Below are 18,160 nucleotides of genomic sequence, written 5' to 3' on the forward strand. Positions count from 1 at the left end.
CTTCTAGATACAGAATCGGGGCTGGAGCCTAATATCAATGATATAACCTTCTGGTTTGTTATAACTACACTTCTAGAAACGGAATCGGGGCTGAAGCCTAATATCAATGATATAACCTTCTGGTTTGTTATGACTACGCTTCTAGATACGGAATCGGGGCTGGAGCCTAATATCAAGATCAGGTTTAGTTTCCCTTGACAAGTGCTGGGATACATGGAGGTTCCCTTACGAGTGACGGTTGGTCATCATGTTTATGTAACTCTCATTAGTTATTTTCAAATTGTATAAAGACACGGGAAACTTGTCTTTAATACATCTCAAGTTTGGGGACCTTCATCTCTCACAACGTTCAGATAATGCATCTCGAAAATCATATAATTCTCCTGAAAATTACGTTTTTCCTATTTTCGATCGGGGTAACAATTGCCATGATCTATGGCGTCACATTGTTACTTGATGATTTGATTATAAAACTGACCACGTCCAGGGGTACCCACTAGTGTTTACCAACTCCTAGCAGATCTATCCGATGAGTCGGGAGTGAGGTTGTGGAGGAAAACCATCGCCATTGACTTCTGGTCTTTGGTAATGTGATAGAAGTATACCCCAATACTTATGGCTACACCAGGTAAACATCACCCCGGTACACACTGCTACACCAGGTAAACATCACCCCGGTACACACTGCTACACCAGGTAAACATCACCCCAATACTTACTGCTACACCAGGTAAACATCACCCCGGTACACACTGCTACACAAGATAAACATCACCCAGGTACACATTGCTACACCAGGTAAACATCACCCCAATACATACCGCTACACAAGGTAAACATAACCCTGGCACATACTGCTACACAAGGTAAACATTACCCCGGTACACATGGCTACACTAGGTAAACATAATCCTGGTACACACCGCTACACCAGGTAAATATTACCCCTAAACACATGGCTACACTAGGTAAACATTACCCCGGTACACATGGCTACACTAGGTAAACATAATCCTGGTACACACAGCTACACAAGGTAAACATTACCCCGGTACACACGGCTACACAAGGTAAACATAACCCCGCTACTTACTGCTACACCAGGTAAACATTACCCCGGTACACACTGCTACACAAGGTTAACATCACCCAGGTACACAACACTACACCAGGTAAACATTACCCCGGTACACACGGCTACACAAGGTAAACATTACCACAATACTTACCGCTACACAAGGTAAACATAACCCCGGCACATACTGCTACACAAGGTAAACATTACCCCGGTACACATGGCTACACTAGGTAAACATAATCCAGGTACACACCGCTACACCAGGTAAACATAACCCCAAAACACACGGCTACACTAGGTAAACATAACCCGGTTCACACTGCTACACAAGGTAAACATTACCCCGGTACACACGGCTACACTAGGTAAACATAACCCTGGTACATACCGCTACACCAAGTAAACATAACCCCAATACTTACCGCTACACCAGGTAAACATCAGCTGCGATACACACCGCTACACCAGGTAAACATAACCCAGGTACATACCGCTACACCAGGTAAACATAACACCAATACGTACTGCTGCACAAGGTAAACATAACCCTGGTACACACTGCTACACTAGGTAAACATAACCCTGGTACACATGGCTACACCAGGTAAACATAACCCTGAAACACTGCTACACAAGGTAATCATAACCCCAATACATACCGCTACACAAGGTAAACATTACCCCGGTACATACTGCTACACCAGATAAACATTACCCCAGTACTTACTGCTACACAAGGTAAACATAACCCAAATACTTACTGCTACACAAGGTAAACATAACCCCAATACTTACCGCTACACCAGGTAAACATCAGCTGCGATACACACCGCTACACCAGGTAAACATAACCCAGGTACATACCGCTACACCAGGTAAACATAACACCAATACGTACTGCTGCACAAGGTAAACATAACCCTGAAACACACTGCTACACCAGGTAAACATTACCCAGGTACACATGGCTACACCAGGTAAACATAACCCCAATAGTTACCGCTACACCAGGTAAACATAACCTTGGTACACACTTCTACACTAAGTAAACATAACCCTGGTACACACCGCTACATCAGGTAAACATAACCCTGGTACACACCGCTACACAAGGTAAACATTACCCCGGTACACACGGCTACACTAGGTAAACATAACCCTGGTACACACCGCTACACCAGGTAAACATAACCCTGAAACACTGCTACACAAGGTAATCATAACCCCAATACATACCGCTACACAAGGTAAACATTACCCCGGTACATACTGCTACACCAGGTAAACATTACCCCAGTACTTACTGCTACACAAGGTAAACATAGCCCAAATACTTACTGCTTCACCAGGTAAACATAACCCTGAAACACACTGCTACACCAGGTAAACATAACCCCAATAGTTACCGCTACACCAGGTAAACATAACCTTGGTACACACTTCTACACTAGGTAAACATAACCCTGGTACACACCGCTACATCAGGTAAACATAACCCTGGTACACACCGCTACACCAGGTAAACATAACCCCGAAACACACTGCTACACAAGGTAAACATAACCCAAATACATACCGCTACACAAGGTAAATATCACCTCTGTGAAAATAGTGGTTTGTAAAATATCAAGATACCTATAAAATACAAGTGCATGTGCGTGCACGTGATTAAGGCATACCATGCGATAGCCTATGGTTACATATGTACCTGACATGTTAATATACTGTGAGTGCATATGCGGGCAATGGAATGATGTTCAAAGTGTACATGATTGAGAGTAATTTTGTTCCATAAAAAAACAGTAAATTGACAATTTAATATAGTAATTTAATTGAATTCCGTTGTTTTTGGTATAGTAAAGAAAATAACTGTCACTGTATAAATTCTATCCCTCTGCAAAAAGTGCCGAATTTTTAAAGGTAGACAACTCTCATCAGGATCAAAATTATTGAAAAATGTAAAATAAATTAATTATAAAAACTGTGTATTTGGTTAAATTTTTCACTCTTTTTGTATGAAACTATGTGTCGTGTTTGCTTTTAGCTTATATATAATAACTTTTATCCATACAATTTCAATAAAAACATTTTGTGTAACATGTTGTAGATATTTTATGATAAATGAAATATTTGTAGGGTTGATTAGCAATGTTTCTTTTCATTATTTTATTGTTGTAATAGTTTTGAACAATGCTACACACTCAAAAAATGTGAAAGTGTTTTTCGGTATTTTTTACAAAAAAAATCCCCAGTTTATTGGAATGCTTAGATATAAATAAAATCATCTCTGTATAGCGACATAACCATTATGTAAAACTTTCATTGAATTCTGCTGGTTAATTGCGAAAGGGTGGAGCCTTCTTAAATCCGATTAATTAAAAGTTTCACCTTTCTTACCTTTATTACCACCTGTACAGGTAAATACTGAAACAACTTTAGAATTGAAAATGTTAATATAAACTAGAGACAACAACGAACAATTTTCACATACAACAAATATGTTTCAAGTTATGCACATTTGAAATATCAATTAAATTAATTCAAATTTCAATAATTAATTCAGCAGTGGTGTCCCTTTACATAGAAATGTAGCAGCCTAAGGGTTAACACATAAAATATACAGATGCTCATTATTACAGAATTTCAGGAATGGTAATTAATAAATGAGAAGAAATTAGAGATTGAAACGATTAGTTTACTTTTTACCTCAATGGAGCAAATGAGCTTATGCCATTGTGCGACGTTCGTCTGGCGTCAACTTTTTACTTTTAAACAACTTCTTCTGAATAACCAAAAACTTTCAAACAACTTCTTCTGAATAACCAATAGGCCAGCAGCAGGGTGATGATATTTGGCTGGTAACATGTATGTGTGAAGGGCTATCTTTTTTTTTCTTTTTTTTTTTCAAGTGAATGACCTTCACTTATATTCAATTCAAGGTCACAGGGATCAAATATGTTTAAAATCTTTATACGATTACTGAATAACCAAATGGCCCAGGATGATAAAATTTGGCCTGTAACATGCTGGGATAAAGAGCCACTTTGCGTGTTTACTTTAACAGATTGACCTTGAGCTATATTCAAGGTCATAGGGGTAATTCATCTTTAAAACTTTCAGGGTCAATTTTCTTAAAAACTTCTGCTGAAGAATAACCAAAAGGACCAGGGTGATGATATTTGGCCAGTAACATGCTGGCATGAACATATCTAGAAGGGCTATCAACTTTGTTCAAATGAAAGATCATGATCTGGACTTTTATGCAAGGTCGCAACGTTTACATATGATTTAAACTTTTAATGACATCTTCTGAATAATTTAGGCCCGGAATATTGATATCTGGACAATAGCATGCTTAGATATTCCGTCTTTTCGTATTGTAGAGTTATCTGCTCTTGTGAGCAGGTATTGGTTGTTACATCATTTGTTTGTGAGAGTAACGTCATCAATTTTTGAGAAAACAACGTAATTTTCTCACACTAACCAATGACGTAACAATCAATACCTGCTCGCAAGAGAAGATAACTCTGCAATACGCAAAGACGGAATAGACCAATTTTATTCAAATAAATGACCTTCACTGATAAGGTCACTGGGGTGAAATATGTTTTATAACTTTTAAATGACTTTCACTGAATAACCACAAGGACCAGAATGATATTTGGTCAGTAAGATGCTGGGATGAAAGGCTACCAAGTTTGTTAAAATTAATGACCTTGATGTATATTCAAGGTCACAGGGGTCAAACATGTTTAAAACCTATGAAAGACTTCTTTTGAATAACCAAAAGGCCAAGAATGATCATATTTGGCCAGTAAGATGCTTGGATAAAAGGCTACAAAGTTGGTTTAAATGAATGACCTTGACCTATTTTAAGGGTAACGAGTCAGATATATATTTAAAACCTGTAAACTGCCTCTACTGAATAACAAAAAGGCCCAGGGTAGTGATGAGCAATCGGCATAAAACCATAATCGATAATTGATTTGTAATCGTATTGCTGTACACTGTGTTTTGTTCTTTTATAATGAGTGGATTTCAAGCATTTTTTGTGCAGTTTTATCAATCATATAGAAAAAACTCATAAGAATATATGACTTTCAATACATTTTTCACACTGAAAACATTTAACACTTTGATTTTGATAAAGAACTGATTATATCGATAATGGAATTTGGAATCGGAAAGGGCAAAACAAACGAGTTTCGATTATATTCGATCATCAGCCCATCACTAGCCCAGGGTAATAATATTTGGCCAGTAATATTACATGCTTGAATAAACGGCAACTTACAAATGTAGTTTGTTCAAATAAATGATCTTGACTAATATTCAATCACAGGTGTTAAATATGTTTTAAACCTACAATCAACATCTTCTGAATAACGATAAGACCCAGAATGTTGATATTTGGCCAATGGCGTGCTTGGATGAAGGGTACCAATTTTATTCAAATGAATGACCTTGACTTATATTCAAGGTCACAGGGGTCAAATATGAATTAAACCTTTTAAACGACATCTTCTGAATAATGCTTAGGCCCAGAATGTTGATATTTGGCCAGTAGTATGCTAGGATGATCTTGGCTTCCTAGTTTGTTCAAATGAATGACCTTCAATTCACAGGGGTCAATTGTCTTCAAAAATCTTGATACAACTTCTTCTGAATAACCAAAAGGACCAGTATGGTGATATTTTGGCAGGAGCATGCTGGGATGAAGGGCTACCAAGTTTGTTGAAATAAATTACATTTATACCTTTACTCATATTCAAGGTCACAGGGGTCAAATATGTTCAAAACTTTATGCTACTTCTTTTAAATAACCCAAACGCCCAGGGTGATGATGTTTGGCCAGTAGCATGCTGCGATGACGTGCTACCAATTGCAATGACCAGTATTATGTTGGGGTGAAGGGCTCCCAAGTTTGTTTAAATGAACGACCTTCACTTATATTCAAGGTCACAGGGGGCAATTGTTTAAAAAAAAAACAACCTTTAAACAACTTCTACTGAATAACCAAAAGGCCCAGGATGATGATATTTGGCCAGTAGCATGCTAGAATAAAAGGCTACCAGGTTTGTTCAAATGAATGACCTTGAATTATTTTCAAGGTCACAAGGATCAAATATGTTGAAAATCTTACAACAACTTCTTCTGAATAACCAAAAGTCGCAGGTTGATGATATTTGGACTGTAACATGATGGGATGAAGGGATACCAAGTTTGTTCAAATGAATGACATTTAAACAACGTCTTCTGCATAACCATAAGGCCTGGAATGTTGATATCTGGTCAGTAGCATGCTTTGATTAAGGGCTACCAAGTTTGTTTAAGTGAATGACCTTGATTATATTCCAGGTCACAGGAGTCAAATTTGCTTAAAATCTTTAAAGGATTTCTTCTGAATAACCATGAGGCCGAGAATGTTGATATCTAGCCAGTGGCATGCTTATATAAAGGCTATCAAGCTTTTTCATTTGAATGACCTTGACCTACTTTCGAGGTAACATTTACTCAAATATGTTTTAACATTTAAATTACCTTATTTCAGCTGGAGTATATGCCAACCACAGGGACACGGTTAGATTTATCTGATGCCTTCTGGTTATGTATGGTTAACAAAGAGGCCTATGATATAAATTGATAAATCGAACTGTGCCCCGGTGTGCCAACAGGGAAAACGTATTGATTCAACGTCAGATAACCAATGTTTTTATTACATTTCCACAATTCTATTTATAAGTATTGACTTTATCCACGTAATGTTCCAAGAATTGTAATGATGCATAACATTTGACTTGAAATAATAAGCCGGCCTTTCGTTGGCACTCTAAATGTTGCGCAACGTTATTCCGGTTACGTCACCCGAGTGGGACATTTTACGGAAACTGAAAAGTGTAGTGCGATTTTTTCATTATTTATCCAATAACAAAAGTGAAAAGTGTTTTATTCTATTCAGTCTAGACACCTTCTTATTGGGACAAAATTAATTTATTTCGTATTACGTTACTTACTATTATACTTCATTAAAGTTTCAATTTATGCAAAATGTGCGTCAAAAACGACTGTTGGACAAATTTTGGGAATATTTAATTTTGCCCGTTTTACAAGAAAACGTTCTTTCAGATAGATAACTTTCTGTATATGATAATTTCGACAAAGACACATCACAAATATAACTTTATTTATCTCAAATATTTGACAATATCCTCCTGTCCTGCTGAGTAAGCGTCTGAATGCCTTCGAAATGTCTTACCTTGTAGATGGTACGCGCTACACGAGTTATTGTGACGTTTTCGAGGTTATTATGGTGAAACAGAATTCTTCATGTTGTGTTATACTATCGATAATTGCCATTAGATGAATGATATTGAACAAACGTGATGTATAATATGAGATCCGGTTCTGAAAACTGATATATAAAGCTATACTTTTAGCAGGCACCATGGGTGTTTTGAAGCGGTGTCACAAACATCGCGCGTAATGTAATTACTGAAGACTGATGATCCTCTATTTCTTACCCGCTGACAAGGAAATCTCAACCCTCGTACTAAAAAGCTTTTACCATCGAGTTGAGATTTCTGTCTATATTACACAGGCGTGATGGATTCCATTATGTGTCTATGTCGTCCCAGATATATCAGGTGGGTCCCTATCCATAAAACCGATCTCATGCTCAAGCATGGACTCTGTGCTCAAAACAACTTTATTGTAGCTCGCTGTAATCATATGCAAAAACATTTTTGTAAAAACTGAAAATGGTATTTGGCCCCACGTCTATCAAAACCTCAACAAATTAATTGACAAAATGTAAACTGAAACAAGAAATTGGACTTAAGCACAGAATCTAAGGTTGTGCACGAGAATGGTTACAGGTGAAGACAGAGGATGGCATTGCTGTTTAGTGTGACGGTCTAGACTAGAACTGTCAGCATCAGGACAAGACAGAGGATAGCATTGTTGTTTGGTGTGACGGTCTAGACTAGAACTGTCAGCATCAGGACAAGGCAGAGGATGGCATTGTTGTTTAGTGTGACGGTCCAGACTAGAACTGTCAGCATCAGGACAAGGCATAGGATGGCATTGTTGTTTAGTGTGACGGTTTAGACTAGTACTGTCAGCATCAGGACAAGGCAGAGGATGGCATTGTTGTTTAGTGTGACGGTCTAGACTAGAACTGTCAGCATCAGGACAAGGCATAGGATGGCATTGTTGTTTAGTGTGACGGTCTAGACTAGAAAGTTGAAATGTTCTTGAACTGGGAGGATAAAAAACGGAAGGGACACAAGTTTCCTGCTTTGTAGTTTCCACCAGGCTAGTTTACGCTCCTATAAATCATGAAAGTTGAAAAAATATCATCCACAGTATTTGGTGCAGCGGTAGAGAGTTTAACGATGTCAACTAACAGTGGTACTTCTGAAATACATGCTTACGAGATATGTGGTCTTCCGGGGCAATAGTTATCGAATAATCAGAGGGAAGGGATGTTCACTGTCGCGAAATAAATACTTTCATTCCATTCAAAGTCATCATAGCGAATTCCCTTGTTTTTTTACTTGATGAAACAAAGAAGTCTTTATGAAACTGTTGTGGTTTCGCCACTAACGCTAGTATTTCTCTGCGTCAGTGTAAGCAGGAGGCGGGGACATGGAGGCCTCCACCGTTATGGCCAGATTGTCGTATCCCGTCACGCCATAAGGTGGGCCAGATTCCGTCTGATTTGGAGGGATGTGGAACGGTTGGTCGCCGTCCTCGCCGTACATCGGACCCACTGTAACAGCAGGTAGATCAATCAATATACACTAGTTTCCATAATCAAGTTCTAAAATTATTTTTTAATATCTAGATTTTTCGAGAATGTTCTTTCAAAGCATTTGATTTCAAACGGTACGTTTAATATGTTCGGCTGCTTGTGTTGTTTGGAGTACACATAAGATCTGTTTATAATTCATATTTCAATATGCTGACACACAAACACTTGGATTAAGCAAGAGAGTTTATGACAATTACTAAGACGGAACTTTTTTTTATTTATTTATTTTATTAAATCGATCGACATCATAACAAAAATATGATAATTTTGTTTTCATATTTGCCTGTAAGTCAAGTCCGACTGGAAAAGCCATACTTGAAAATGGCCATTGTGCGCAAGTACAATCAATACATCGGAAAAAACATTTATCAACCAATCAGAAATTAGCCTTATACCTGATCTCGTTATGAACCAATCAGAAATTAGCCTCACACATAATTTCGCTATTAACAAATCAGAAATCAGCCTTACACATGATTTCGTTACTAACCAATCAGAAATCAGTCTTACACATGATTTCGTTATTAACCAATCAGAATTTAGCCTTACACGCGATTTCGTTATGAACCAATCAAAAATTAGCCTCACACATGATTTCGCTATTAACAAATCAGAAATCAGCCTTACACATGATTTCGTTACTAACCAATCAGAAATCAGTCTTACACATGATTTCGTTATTAACCAATCAGAATTTAGCCTTACACGCGATTTCGTTATGAACCAATCAAAAATTAGCCTTACACATGCTTTCACTATTGACCAATCAGAAATCAAACTTACAGTCTATCTCACTGTTGCACTGCGAATGGGAATCTTCAATGTCATTGTCTTGGAAACTAAGTGGTTTGGAATTTTTGTAAATACAAACGACAATGATGGCGAGACAAAGGAAAAACAGGAAAATACCGACGACGATACCAACGATCATCCCCCTGTAAAACAAAGTCATCAAAAGGTAAAAAGACCATCTTAATTAATATTATTATCAGACTTAAAACTTTCTAGTAACATCTGATCGGCTGATACCTGGGCCTCATTCATGACTGCTCGTGCTTAACCATGGATATGTTCTGATACTGATTTTCTTGTAACTCGCTTTAATCAAGTGATAATCGGCTTTCGGTATATCGACATTATTTCAATTATTATCTTTTTTTCAAATTATTGACAAAATGTGAACCTTTGTATTAATTCATCGCCGGATCAATACGGGGGTATTTAACCCCCTCCTTTGCTGAAATAATATCTTTTCCATGCGACAACGCCTTATCTAGGACATTTGAATACAAAGTCCAATGCAATTGCAGTTTATACACCTGTGAACTTTATTAAGTATATATCTACATGTACATATAGCAGGAGAAATACTGGAATTTCAGAGTAGTGGGCCATTTTTTAAGCAATTTTTAGTCAATATCAAAATTAAGAGGGGCCATTCTATGTAAAATAAAAATAAAATTGGAACATGCATGGATGGGTCAATTTCAGTTATGAGGGGTCAATGGCCCCATGACCCCGTCCAGGAGTCTCCCTGTATAGCAGCACCTGTACGGAAGAAATAGCTTTGTGTGTATACATGAGATGTTAAGTTGACCATACTTACGTATTGCTCTTATTTTGGCAACATGTTCGGGTTACTGTAGAACCACAACAGCCGTCATCACAGTAGCCGTAGTAGGAGAAATATTCCAGGCCATAGCTGAAGGAGTAGGTCAGGTACTGGTAACAAAAGTCACCAGCTTCACAACCTGAAATACGCAGTTGTTATGTAAAAATGGATAAACCGAACAAAAAAATATATCTGTCAGCGTGTTAAACAATCTATAACGGAACAACGGAAAACATTATATGTGCTCCCAATCAACACTGTAATCTCTTTACATTTTACTTGGTAGAATAGATATAAGCAACGTATGTGCGTGTATTATGGTGGAATATTTAACAAGGGTGAGGAATTTTGGAAAAAAATAAATAACGGCCCTAGTTGATACTTTTTCCACAATTTTTGAATCCGGAGTTATTTTTTCGTCAAAAAATATGGTATATCTGTCATATTAAGTTAAATGTAATGAGAGTCTTTTTGCTGTCTTCTTCAGTAACCATACGTCTATGATTAGCAAGATGACCTTGATAATGTATTATTATTTGAATTAATGTTTTTCTTTTGCGCGCGATGTGACATTTGTCACGTGATGCTTGTATGTCTTCATTTCACAAAAAAATCCCAGTTTTATCATATCTGACACTGTGTAGTTCTCCTATTTTGTCTTTTTAACCTATATATATATTTGGGAAGGATTTTTTTTTCATTTTCAGTCTCCATTTGGTCGGCAGATAATACACAAGCTATAATGACGTCATGCTTTAAAGAGATACCAGATGATTATATTTCCATCGATCAAATCCACCATTCTATCGACATCGCTCGGCAGCATATGGAATCAGCATTTACACTGTTTCACATTACCTTCGCAGAACCACGAATTTGACAGGTTTTAAGATCTAGAGGTGAACAAGAAACTTCCTCTGTTTGTCCTCTATCAAATCTATAAAAAGGTTAAAATCAAATGCGTGTACCCTCATTCGACAAAGGAAATCAGCCCCACGCCTCGCTTGTTTACATTTGCTGGGGAGGTTTTTGGAAGAGCGTTGGTCTGTTGGAAAATAATACATGCACGCGCATAGTCTATCGTCCAATAACACATGGTTATATTTGTTTTAAAGTCACCAATGAAAACGTATCGTTACATCGCAAACGTGATAAAATAATCAACATACATTACTAATATTTCCCTCTTAAAATAGTGATCTACAGGACTAGTCAACTCTAAGGAATACCAAGTGGTGAGGGAAATGCCGGTCAGAAAAGTAAAAGAAACTTTCAAGAATTGTGTTGCAATTCAAAGTTTGATACATTCCAGTAGTTATTTTTTTTTAACTGAACAACATATATAAATGAATATTTTTATAGAGTATAAAATTATATGCTACCCATACACGAGGCGTTTTCAATACCAAGTTTTATATAAAAAAGAAAAATTCGTGATTTAATTTATCAGGAGAGGTACTGATGTTGAAATAACTTTTTAAATATTGTATTACGAAATTTTAATTTAGATTTCTGTGCAATAAATAAAGTGTACGAGCTGCAAAAAAAACATGAGGTACATCGAATGGACCAGGTCGGAAAGGGTGTTTATATATATATACACATGTACTGTAACTTAAACCAAGCAAAATGTGTTGGAGTTTACAAGTCTAAAAGCAATTAAATACTTAAATAATTAGTATTACGATTAATAAGTATAAACTATGACGGTTAATTACCAAAATCACATCGTAAAATAAATGTAGGACTCACCTAAAATATGACCCAGTAATATGAAGAGAATGTACACAATCGCCGACATGTCGGTTTGTTTATTAGGCCAAACTAGTGGTATAGAAGTAGCAGTATATTAAGAGGTCACGCCGAAATCCATTGTATGATCGAGGGATCAAGGAATTAGTGAAGTATTGGTCGATGTTCTTAATGTTTAAGCCTTTTGTAGAGAGATCACACTGTGTATTTTTATACTAACCGGCAGTGTCAATGTTATATATGGAAAGTTACTAACTAAACTAGGTGGACTTAAAATATATACATTATGGGGCTATATTTCCTTTCAGGTAGAGAATTCCAATTGTCCTTTACGTAAAAATATTAACAACACTGCAAAATTAAACAGATATTATACAAATATCGTCTTGCCCTCGTGAAACATGATTAACTTCAGAGAAACAACGAATCGGGTTTTCCTAGAGTAAGTGCAGTATTTTATGATGTCGACAAAAAATCAAATAACAAAGAAACAGCAACACAAAAGTAGAGATGATCTAGTTGACACGCAATTCTTGTCGTCTGCTTCCGTCATTCGGAACTAGATTGTGGTGAACGTTCTTGTCGATTTTTATAGAGAGACTCCGAATAAGGGAAATATGATCGGGAAACTTGAGATCGACATGATGTTTTATTGCCGCGTCATGTGATCAGTATTATCCAATCAGTCACGCTGTTATAAAAAATAGGTATAATACATAAGGAAATAATTAATAATATAACTGCTGTTTCATTGTTTTATTATTTGATTAAACTTCAGAACGTCAAAATAAAATCTCCACGTGCTCCTCTTCAGTAGGTTTATATATTGACAATCATTTTGTGTTTGACAATAAAAATAATCACCTCACTCCTTTACTCATGACAATCGTGACGACTTCACGTTCATAATCTTGAACTTTCTTTTTCTCGGTTGTAACCAACAAACCTCCCCTGCTCACGGAGTTCCAATTCTGGAGCACGTGGAATTCCCCCAACTATTTGGTGAATTGATGACCACATACAATTGGTCCCTGTTGTTTTTCTGTCCCGACTTTTTGTCAGCAAATAAATTTCGCCTCCCTTAAAATCTGTTCAACTAAGTTTTCCAACCTAATATCAGAAAACGTAAACGTTTTTGAGCGCGGTACTCATTGTGGAGAATGTTGGAACGGAACTGTATTACATGCGATGATGATTTAATGATAAAAAGGCGCATATCAGTTCTTACACTCACGTTAAAAACTAAATATAAGTATATTTTGTCTTTCTGGTAGATTCCTTTGATTCAGGGTGCATTTTTAGCAAATGGTGGAACAGCCATTTTCGCAGGTACAAGGTCATATTTTAATAATTGCAACTTCCGTCTGGTGATAGAAAGCAACCGGAAACAATTCGGGATTTCCGTCCTATTTTTTAATCACAATTGGTCACGATTAATATTATAAACAACAGCTATAATTCTAGATCCGTCATTGGTCTGTAATAACTTTTTTGGTTGGCAGGTTTTATATCAATCGGGAACGTTAACCGTCGGCACTTCTACATATTTCATCAATATTGAATGATAGCCAAGTAATGCAACAAAGTTTGTTTAAAATATATTCGATAATTTCTGTTTAAAGAGAACGTCATATCTTCATGTGGCCGCCTATAGCACAGCTTCTTGTGCGCCAGACTATTGACAGTAACATCGCACATGGTTGGGATCAGACGGAAAGGATGCAGTTCTACCATTGAACAATGATTACCTCTGCCCAGACGGAAATGATGCAGTTCTACCATTGAACAATGATTACCTCTGCCCAGACGGAAATGATGCAGTTCTACCATTGAACAATGATTACCTCTGCCCAGACGGAAATGATGCAGTTCTACCATTGAACAATGATTACCTCTGCCCAGACGGAAAGGATGCAGTTCTACCATTGAACAATGATTACCTCTGCCCAGACGGAAAGGATGCAGTTCTACCATTGAACAATGATTACCTCTGCCCAGACGGAAAGGATGCAGTTCTACCATTGAACAATGATTACCTCTGCCCAGACGGAAAGGATGCAGTTCTACCATTGAACAATGATTACCTCTGCCCAGACGGAAAGGATGCAGTTCTACCATTGAACAATGATTACCTCTGCCCAGACGGAAAGGATGCAGTTCTACCATTGAACAATGATTACCTCTGCCCAGACGGAAAGGATGCAGTTCTACCATTGAACAATGATTACCTCTGCCCAGACGGAAAGGATGCAGTTCTACCATTGAACAATGATTACCTCTGCCCAGACGGAAAGGATGCAGTTCTACCATTGAACAATGATTACCTCTGCCCAGACGGAAAGGATGCAGTTCTACCATTGAACAATGATTACCTCTGCCCAGACGGAAAGGATGCAGTTCTACCATTGAACAATGATTACCTCTGCCCAGACGGAAAGGATGCAGTTCTACCATTGAACAATGATTACCTCTGCCCAGACGGAAATGATGCAGTTCTACCATTGAACAATGATTACCTCTGCCCAGACGGAAATGATGCAGTTCTACCATCGAACAATGATTACCTCTGCTCAGACGGAAAGGATGCAGTTCTACCATTGAACAATGATTACCTCTGCCCAGGCGGAAATGATGCAGTTCTACCATCGAACAATGATTACCTCTGCCCAGACGGAAAAGCTGCAGTTCTACCATTGAACAATGATTACCTCTCCCCAGACGTAAAGGATGCAGTTCTACCATTGAACAATGATTTCCTCTGCCCAGACGGAAAGGATGCAGTTCTACCATTAAACAATGATTACCTCTGCCCAGACGGAAAGGATGCGGTTCTACCATTGAACAATGATTACCTCTGCCCAAACGGAAAGGATGCCGTGCTATCATTGAACAATGATTACCTCTGCCCAAACGGAAATGATGCAGTTCTACCATTGAACAATGATTACCTCTGCCTATACGGAAAGGATGCAGTTCTACCATTGAACAATGATTACCTCTGCCCATACGGAAAGGATGCAGTTCTAACATTGAACAGCGATTACCTCTGCCCAGACGGAAAGGATGCGGTTCTACCATTGAACAATGATTACCTCTGCTCAGCTGCAAAGGATGCTGTTCTACCATTGAACAATGATTACCTCTGCCTATACGGAAAGGATGCAGTTCTACCATTGACCAATGATTACCTCTGCCCATACGAAAGGATGCAGTTCTAACATTGAACAATGATTACCTCTGCCCAGACGAAAAGGATGCAGTTCTACAATTGAACAATGATTACCTCTGCCCAGACGGACAGGATGAAGTTCTACCATTGAACGATGATTACCTCTGACCAGACGGAAAGCTCTGCCCAGAAGGAAAGGATGCAGTTCTACCATTGAACAATGATTTCCTCTGCCCATACGGAAAGGATGCAGTTCTAACATTGAACAATGATTACCTCTGCCCAGACGAAAAGGATGCAGTTCTACAATTGAACAATGATTACCTCTGCCCAGACGTAAAGGATGCAGATCTACCATTGAACAATGATTACCTCTACCCATACGGAAAGGATGCAGTTCTGCCATTGAACAATGATTACCTCTGCCCAGACGTAAAGGATGCAGATCTACCATTGAACAATGATTACCTCTACCCATACGGAAAGGATGCAGTTCTGCCATTGAACAATGATTACCTCTGCCCAGAAGGAAAGGATGCAGTTCTACAATTGAACAATGATTACCTCTGCCCAGACGCAAAGGATGCAGTTCTACCATTGAACGATGATTAACTCTGACCAGACGGAAAGGATGCAGTTCTACGATTGAACAATGATTACCTCTGCCCAAACGGAAAGGATGCAGTTCTACCATTGAACGATGATTACCTCTGACCAGACGGAAAGCTCTGCCCAGAAGGAAAGGATGCAGTTCTACAATTGAACAATGATTACATCTGCCCAGACGGAAAGGATGCAGCTCTACCATTGAACAATGATTACCTCTGCCCAAGCGGAAAGGATGCCGTGCTATCATTGAAGAATGATTACCTCTGCCCAAACGGAAATGATTCAGTTCTACCATTGAACAATGATTACCTCTGCCCAGACGTAAAGGATGCAGATCTACCATTGAACAATGATTACCTCTACCCATACGGAAAGGATGCAGTTCTGCCATTGAACAATGATTACCTCTGCCCAGAAGAAAAGGATGCAGTTCTACCATTGAACAATGATTTCCTCTGCCCATACGGAAAGGATGCAGTTCTAACATTGAACAGCGATTACCTCTGCCCAGACGGAAAGGATGCAGTTCTAACATTGAACAGTGATGACCTCTGCCCAGACGGAAAGGATGCAGTTCTACCATTGAACGATGATTACCTCTGACCAGACGGAAAGGATGCAGTTCTAACATTGAACAGTGATTACCTCTGCCCAGACGGAAAGGATGCAGTTCTACCATTGAACAATGATTACCTCTGACCAGACGGAAAGGATGCAGTTCTACCATTGAACAATGATTACACCTCTGCCCAACTCCCCTGGCAATAAAAGAGTACAATATGGTCTGGATATATTATAACGATTACAGTTTCTGTCTTCACTGGGTGTTGAAGCATTCAAGTGGTTTGTCACTTTTGGTCAGCAGTTCGAAATACAGACCTGTAATGAGCAGAATATCTAAACAACCTCCAGCACATGCACACATACATGGAGGTAGAAATAAGATCCCATGATTAAATACATGTGTAACACTGCTCCCACATTCTCCTTATCGTATTGGATGGCATCTCTTGTTTGCTATGCCTGGACGAATTGAGACTAGATGAGGCAGACACACTACAAATGTTAAACAAGAGTCCCAGAGGGCCTGAATCCCTCACCTGGATATCTAAGCAATCATGGCAAAATATTCTCCAAATGAGATCCAAGGGAATATGCCAAACCCCAAGGCCAATCCTTGCAGCATATCTGTATTAGATTTTTCATGCCCAGCAATTTTACGTATGGGTAAGGGGTGGGGAACTCGACTGTTTCCAAGCTGTGACTCAGAAACTAGGTCCCTAGGGTTTTGGTCAGACCCCAGGGTCTATTCTAATATTATGACTGACTGCATTTGTCTCTTTCTGCCCAGCATTTGTATATATAGTTTTGGGGTGGGGATCTCAACCGTTTTAAAGTTATGACCCAGGGACTATGTCTCCAAGGGTGGGGCCAGACCCTAGTGCCATCCTGGAAGCAAATGTGCATTCTTCTCTTTATACTTAGCAATTTTATATATGGTTATATGGTGGGGATCTTAACCATTTCCAAGTAATACACTTTTTTTTTGGCCCCACCCCTTAGCCCAGGGGGTCGGCCCCACTATTTGTACAATTTTAAATCCCTGCCTCCCATGAATGCTTCCGACCAAATATGATCGATATCCATGGCATAGTTCTACAGAAGAAGTCGTTAATAGCAATATAGCCAAATTGCCCTGTTTTGGCCCCGCCATTAGCCCCCTGGTGGGTCAACCCCACCATTTGTACAATTTTGAATCTCCACCACCTAGGGATGCTTTCAGTCAAATATGGTTGATATCCATCTCTTAGTTCCAGAGAAGATGTCGCTTAAAGCAATATAGCCAATTAACCCTTCTTGGCCCGCCCCTCAGCCCCCTGGGGGGTTAGCCCCACCATTTGTACAATTTTGAATCCCTGCCTCCCATGAATGCTTTTGATTAAATATGATTGATATCCAGTGGATAGTTCTACAGAAGAAGTCGTTTGTAGCAATATAGCCAAATTGCCCCCTTTGGCCCCGCTCCTCAGCCCCCTGGGGGGTCAGCCCCACCATTTGTACAATTTTGAATCCCCACCACCTAGGGATGCTTCCATTCAAATTTAGTTAAATTCCAATCAGTGGTTA

At 38.6% G+C, this 18,160-nt stretch overlaps 2 protein-coding genes across 2 annotated transcripts; one reads left to right on the forward strand and one right to left on the reverse strand.

Annotated features, from left to right (window-relative positions):
* Positions 1-7,249: 7,249 nt before the first annotated feature.
* On the reverse strand, positions 7,250-12,314 carry LOC110460497. The gene is made up of 4 exons (XM_021513441.1): positions 12,256-12,314; positions 10,498-10,642; positions 9,675-9,826; positions 7,250-8,849 (listed from the first exon to the last, which is right to left on the reverse strand). The coding sequence occupies exons 1-4, from the start codon at positions 12,302-12,304 to the stop codon at positions 8,686-8,688; spliced, it is 510 nt and encodes a 169-aa protein (XP_021369116.1). The 5' UTR covers positions 12,305-12,314; the 3' UTR covers positions 7,250-8,685.
* Positions 12,303-15,473, forward strand: LOC110460476 (melanoma-associated antigen C1-like). The gene is made up of 3 exons (XM_021513411.1): positions 12,303-12,308; positions 13,530-13,584; positions 14,014-15,473. Exons 1-3 carry the CDS (start codon positions 12,303-12,305, stop codon positions 15,471-15,473), a joined length of 1,521 nt encoding a protein of 506 aa, XP_021369086.1.
* The last annotated feature ends 2,687 nt before the right edge of the window (positions 15,474-18,160 follow it).

This window comes from Mizuhopecten yessoensis, unplaced genomic scaffold, assembly GCF_002113885.1.
Source record: "Mizuhopecten yessoensis strain PY_sf001 unplaced genomic scaffold, ASM211388v2 scaffold10409, whole genome shotgun sequence".
In the NCBI taxonomy this organism is placed as follows: domain Eukaryota; kingdom Metazoa; phylum Mollusca; class Bivalvia; order Pectinida; family Pectinidae; genus Mizuhopecten; species Mizuhopecten yessoensis.